The 6,036-nt window shown below is 48.9% G+C and overlaps 1 protein-coding gene across 2 annotated transcripts; it reads left to right on the forward strand.

Annotated features, from left to right (window-relative positions):
- Positions 1-970: 970 nt before the first annotated feature.
- IL-15L (interleukin 15-like) lies at positions 971-4,876 on the forward strand. Of its 2 annotated transcripts, NM_001301213.1 has the most exon segments (5): positions 971-1,591; positions 1,696-1,853; positions 1,983-2,027; positions 2,995-3,396; positions 3,508-4,876. In NM_001301213.1, coding segments are annotated over 3 exon segments (432 nt in total). In that variant the 5' UTR covers positions 971-1,591; positions 1,696-1,721; the 3' UTR covers positions 3,250-3,396; positions 3,508-4,876.
- Positions 4,877-6,036: the final 1,160 nt, after the last annotated feature.

A 6,036-nucleotide genomic window follows, 5' to 3' on the forward strand; every position in this document is an offset into this window, starting at 1 on the left:
TAGGATTCAGAATCCCCCTCCTCCTAGAACCCATCTCCTTAAAGCATCCTCCCCAGAATCCTTTTCCTCTTAGAGCCCTTTCCCCAGAACCTTTCACCAAAACTCCTTTCATTTTAGGGACTTCCCTGGTGGTCCAGTGGCCAAGACTCTGAGCTCCCAATGCAGGGGCCCAGTTTCTATCCCTGATCAAGGAACTAGATCCCATTTGCCCCAATTAAGACCTGGTGCAGTCAAATAAGTAAATAAAAAAATATTAAAGGACTTTCTTCCTTTCAGAGTCTCCTCCCAAAATTCTCTCAGAGCCCTCAACTTAGATTCCCTTTTTGCCTAAATCTCCCTCCACTCAGGGTACCCTTACCCCTCTTTCCCCCCAGAATCTTCCTTTCCTCAGAATCCACAGTGCCTAGAATCCCCCTCCTTCAGAAGCTTTCTCTCCCATAATCCACTTTTCCCTGAACTGCTGCCCCCTCCGAACCTGTTTTCACAAAATCTTCATCCCGGGACTTCCCTGGTGGCTAAGACTCCTTGCTCCCCATGCAGGGGGCCCAGGTTCCATCCCTGGTCTTGAAACTAGAACTCACATACTGCAATTCATGCACAAAGAAGATCAAAGATCTCCATGTAACTAAGACCTGGCACAGCCAAATAAATTATTTTAAAACAAAAAACCAAACTCTTCATCCTTCTCAGAGCCCTCTCTCAAAATCTACCTTTCCCAAGAATCCCCAGTCCTCTCACCCCCATCTGAGGAACCTCAAGATAGGGTAGCCCCTTGCTCCCCACTGCTCATGATGCTTGCTCCCTTCCCAGCCATGAGTTTCCTTTCAGGTGCAGGCGGCAGTCGGCTGCCTCAGTTTCTCTGGCAGCACTGGGTCTGGGATCCAAGGTTCAAAGGGGTGTGGTGGCTCATGGATGCCTGGAGGGCGGAACCAGAGTGAAGATTGGTGGGCGGGTCTGGGGCCAAAGGGAGGAACCTGCAGCTCAGAGTCCAGCTCCTAAAGGGTGACAGAGGGAGAGGGCGAGGGGCCGGGGAGACAGGCAGCAAGGACCCAGAGGCTGACCTGGAGGGACCCACAGACCTACAGGCACACAGCACCAGAGAGAGAGGTGCACATGGAGGAAAAGGCAAAGACTGGACCAACGGAGGAGAGAAAAACGAAGAGAGACATGGGGTCGATCAGAGATGGAGACAGAAGTCACAAGTGACAGAGGCAGAGGCCAACGCTCAGAGAAAGAAGTTAGCAGGTACAGGCAGGCGTGAAGATTCCAAGACACTTGTGGCAGAAATAGGAGAAAGGACAGCAAAGACTCCCAAATAAGCACCTGCAGGATTCAAGCTAACTGGTGTTTTCCAGTGGGCAGACAAACAGGCCACAGAATGCACAGGCTGGACACACTCTAGACTGCCTCATGGGGCTGTTTGGGGGACAGGGGACGCTTCTGAACTCTCCGGTCTCTCCAGGATGATCCTAATAACCTTGCTGAATCTGGTATCTTGATTGGGGGAAAGGAAGGGAAGAGAGTTCTCTGAACCACAACCTCCCTACTCTAGGGTCACCATCTCCCCCAGCCTCTGGGAGTACACTTCCAGGTATCTATGGATTGAGTAGAGATGGAAAGGCAGGGACGGGGCATTTCCTCTCCCCCATTCCTGTTTTCCAACTTGCTCCCTCTCTCTGTACTTCTTGTTTCCAGGAACCCAGGCTGGAACCTGAGAAAGTATGGGGGTGGGCAGGGTGTCCATGTGGCTTCTCTGGACCACCCTCCTGCTGGTGCTGCCCTTGGGAGGCCTAGGACCACTCCTCTGCCCAAGGGAGCCTTTCTACTTCCTCATTGCCATCACGAAGATGCTGGTGAGGAGGGAGGGAAGAGCCAGCAGACAGGGGCAGGCTAGTTAAGGAGTGGGGTGGGTGACATGTTTGCGGAAGGGTCAGTCTCTTCCTCTCCAAGATCTGATTTTCCTCCCTACCCCACAATTACAGGAAAACAAAAATGATGGCAGTCTGTACACCCCAGATAATCTATTGGTGAGTATCATGTTCCCTCTTTACTGGGGGTGGACATTTAGGGAGAATCCACTAGCTCAGGACACACTGGAGGCCAGGAGGCAGGCAGGCTGGTATTCTGGCTGTCCAAGTCTTGACAAATGTATTTTGTTCACAGCTGTCTGTAACACCTAGTACAGTGATTGGCATATAATAGCAACAAAGGATAATAATGACTACAGCTATTATTTTAAATATATATATATTTATTTGTTTGGCTGCATTGGGTCTTAGTTATGGCACCTGGAATCTTTCTTTGTGGCACATGGGCTCAGTAGTTGCTTCTCAGCGTGTGGGATCTTATTTCTCAGACCAGGGATCAAAGCCCCATCCTCTACACAGGAAGGTGGGTACTTAACCACTGGACGGCCAGTGAAGTCCCAATAACAGCTATTCTTACATAATTTCTTACTTGGTGACGGGTGCTGGCCTAAATGCTTTAAGTGTATTGGCCTTTTTGGAGGGGGCACGATCTTAGTTCCCTGACCAGTGATTGAACCCTGGGCCCCCAGCAGTGAAAGTGCAAGCGCGGAGTCCTAACCCCTGGACCACCAGGGAAGTCCTAAGCACATTAGCTTAATTACCTTCACACTGACCCTCCAAGGTAAACAGGGCTGAGACGTACGGATGTGAAGGTTGTACACTGCACAAGGGTCCCACACCTACAAGGACAGCATTCTCATTCTGGATGTTTGTCAGTTTCCAGCACATGGCAGTAAAGTATCTTGTTCTAACAAAATCAGACCGTGGAAGCATTAAGGAAGGAAGATCTTTTTCTAACTTGCACTTCTAGTAAAGGTAGGGATTATTCAGAACTCCATTTACAGATGAGGAAACTGAGGCTTAGATTGGTGAAGGGGCTTGTTCCAGGCTACAAGTCAGAAACTGTGGGGGTGAGGACTTGGGATCAGCCCTTGCCCAGAGACACCAGATCACTCTGTCTCCACAGGTGTGTCCTGCTGAGACTCTCCGATGCTTCCGGCTGGAGTTGTCTGTGATCGGGTTTGAGGAGGGCCCATCCGTGGGGATCGTTGTGTTCCGCCTACAGCGCCTACTGGATGCCCTGGGGTCCCGGCTGTGGGTGATTGATCAGGGCCCTTGTCCACCCTGCGAAGCACACCCTCAGAGACCAGTCCCTCTTTTTCTGGCCAAACTCTTGGAGTTATTACAGGGGACTTGTGCTCGGGACCTGCCCTCAGCATAAACTTCAGAGGAAGTCCCCCTGGTACTCCCAAAGAGGCCAGGTGGGGAAGGAGAGGAAACTTGATCTCCAGCCCCAGTTCCTAAACCCTAAGCCTTCTCCTTCTAGGCCAGAAGACCTTACCTGCAGCCCCAAGAGCGAGGGGAAGAGGTAAGAAGGAAGAAAATAAGGCGAGATGTGAAGCCTGAAATCTCTGACCTACTGGGGCAGGAAGTTGGATAAATTACCCCACCTTACCCCATTGTTCTCCCTCTCTTTCAGATACTTCCTCCTCTCTCTGCTTCCAGGAAGGGACAATGCACGCTTGTCCTCTAACCTCATCCCCATCCCTTGAGGAGAGGAAGTCTTGTGGCTCATATCCCTGGCTACAAATAATCACTGCTTGGAGAACTTTTAAATACTGCTGGTGGCTAGGTCCTAGTCTGGAGAACTTGACAACTGGTCTCTAGTGAATCCTGAACATCTGTATTTTAAAAGTCAACTTTGTTGAGGAATAATTTACATACAGTAAAAGGAGAAGGAAAGGCAGAGAGAAGGAAATGGCAGCCCACTCCAGTACTCTTGCCTGGAAAAATCCCATAGATGGAGGAGCCTGGTAGGCTACCGTCTCTGGGGTCACAAAGAGTCGGACACGACTGAGTGAGTTCACTTTCATTTTCTTTCACTTTCAAAAGGTACCCGTTTTTTAAAAATTATTTATTTCATCGCGCTGTGTCTTAGTTGTGGCACGTGGGATCTAGTTCCCTGACCAGGAACCGTTGCTCCCTGCATTTGGAGCATGGAGTCTCAGCCACTGGACTACTGGACTACCAGGGAAACCCCAAAGGTACCCATTTTAAGTGTACGTTTCAAAGGGTTCTGACATATATATATATATATAGAGAGAGAGAGAGAGAGAGAGAGAGAGCGCACCACATTTCAATGACCCCAAAGCAATTCTTTTATGCCTCTTCCCTATCAGTCTCCACCTCTAGTCCTAGAGACTGACTAATCTGATTTATTTGTATAGATTGGTTTTACCTGCTCTAGAATCTCCTATGAATGGAATAATACTGTACATACCCTAGTATCTGGCTTCTTTCACTCAGTGGGTGTTTTTGATATTCATTCATGTGCGTTATCAGCGGATTGTTATCATTCCAGTGCATGTATGTGCTGCGACTTGTTCATTCCTTCTCCTCATGATAGACATTGGGTTGTTTCCTGTTTGGGGCTACTATGCATATCTCTTATCTTCTCAACTGTTCTCATGTGCTGCCGGATGGAGAGTTGAGAACCACTGATACACCAAGAAAAAGTTTTCCACAGGGAGAAAATGATGGTTCCCTGTCCTGGAGTAAATGTCTTCGTGCAGAAGTGTCAATAGGCATTTTTATGTGGAATCCCATTCTAAAGAACTGCTGTTTAAAGGAACCAAGCTTAGGGACTTCGACGGTGGTCCAGTGGCTAAGACTCAGCGTTCCTAGTGCAGGGGGCCTGGGCTCCCTCCCTGGTCAGGGAACTAGGTCCCACAAGCCTCAGCTAAGAGTTCACAGGCCAGGACTAAATATCCCACATGCTACAACAAAGATTAAGACCCCAAGTGCAGCAACTAAGAACCCCGAGGCCAAATAAGTAAATAAATACATATTTAAAGAAAAACAAAAAAACAAAAAAATCGGAAGCAAGCTTATAGAAAAGAAACTTTTTTGTGTGTGCCACTGCCAGCCCATCAGTAACTCATTCCCCTGTAACTAAATAGGTATATATTAAATTTCTGTAAATTGAATCCAGATTTCTCATCGCTTATGTGGGAATTTTAGCAATGTGTTCTAAAAAGCTCCCGATTTTTTTTTTTCCCCTCCATCAGGTTAATTTTTATCTCTCCCTGATGCCTGTTCTCTTTGCCATCTCTCTGACAAATAATTCAGTTCAGTTCACTCAGTCGTGTCCAACTCTTTGCGACCCCATGGACTTCAGCACGCCAGGCCTCCCTGTCCATCACTAACTCCTGGAGTTTACTCAGACTCATGGTCCATTGAGTCGGTGGTGCCATCCAACCATCTCATCCTCTGTCGTCCCCTTCTCCTCCTGCCTTCAATCTTTCCCAGCATCAGGGTCCTTTCAAATGAGTCAGTTCTTCGCATCAGGTGGCCCATCCAGTTACATAGCTAATTTTTCTGAGCTTAGGTTACCTCGCCTGAGAAATAGGGGTACCTACCTCCCAGGAATGTTTCAGAGGCTGTGAGATAGAATCTGACTTATTTGCAAATTTGTTGCTGCTGCTGCTGCTGCTGCTGCAATGTCGCTTCAGTCGTGTCCGACTCTGTGCGACTAATTCCCTGCCTCCTCACGGCTTAGCACACCGCGTTAGACATCTGGACTAAATTACTTCTGGCTGATGCTGAGGCTGAAATTCCAATTCTTTGGCCATCTCATGCGAAGAGTTGACTCATTGGAAAAGACCCTGATGCTGGGAGGAATTGGGGGCGGGAGGAGAAGGAGACGACAGAGGATGAGATGGCTGGACGGCATCACCGACTCGATGCACATGAGTTTGGGTGAACTCCGGGAGTTGGTGATGGACAGGGAGGCCTGGCGTGCTGCGATTCATGGGGTCGCAAACAGTCGGATACGACTGAGCGACTGAACTGAACTGAGAAAAGGCCGATCAGAGGGGAGTTAAAACACGCCCATTTGACCCTCCGAAATGTCGGCTCCACGCCTCACTTTAAGAAATCTCTGCCACTCTCAATATGGCGTCCTGAAGTACGTCATCGGGGACGAGCCTCGGGAGTCTCGCGTTAGGCG

This window comes from Bos taurus, chromosome 18, assembly GCF_002263795.3.
Source record: "Bos taurus isolate L1 Dominette 01449 registration number 42190680 breed Hereford chromosome 18, ARS-UCD2.0, whole genome shotgun sequence".
NCBI classification, from domain to species: Eukaryota; Metazoa; Chordata; class Mammalia; order Artiodactyla; family Bovidae; genus Bos; species Bos taurus.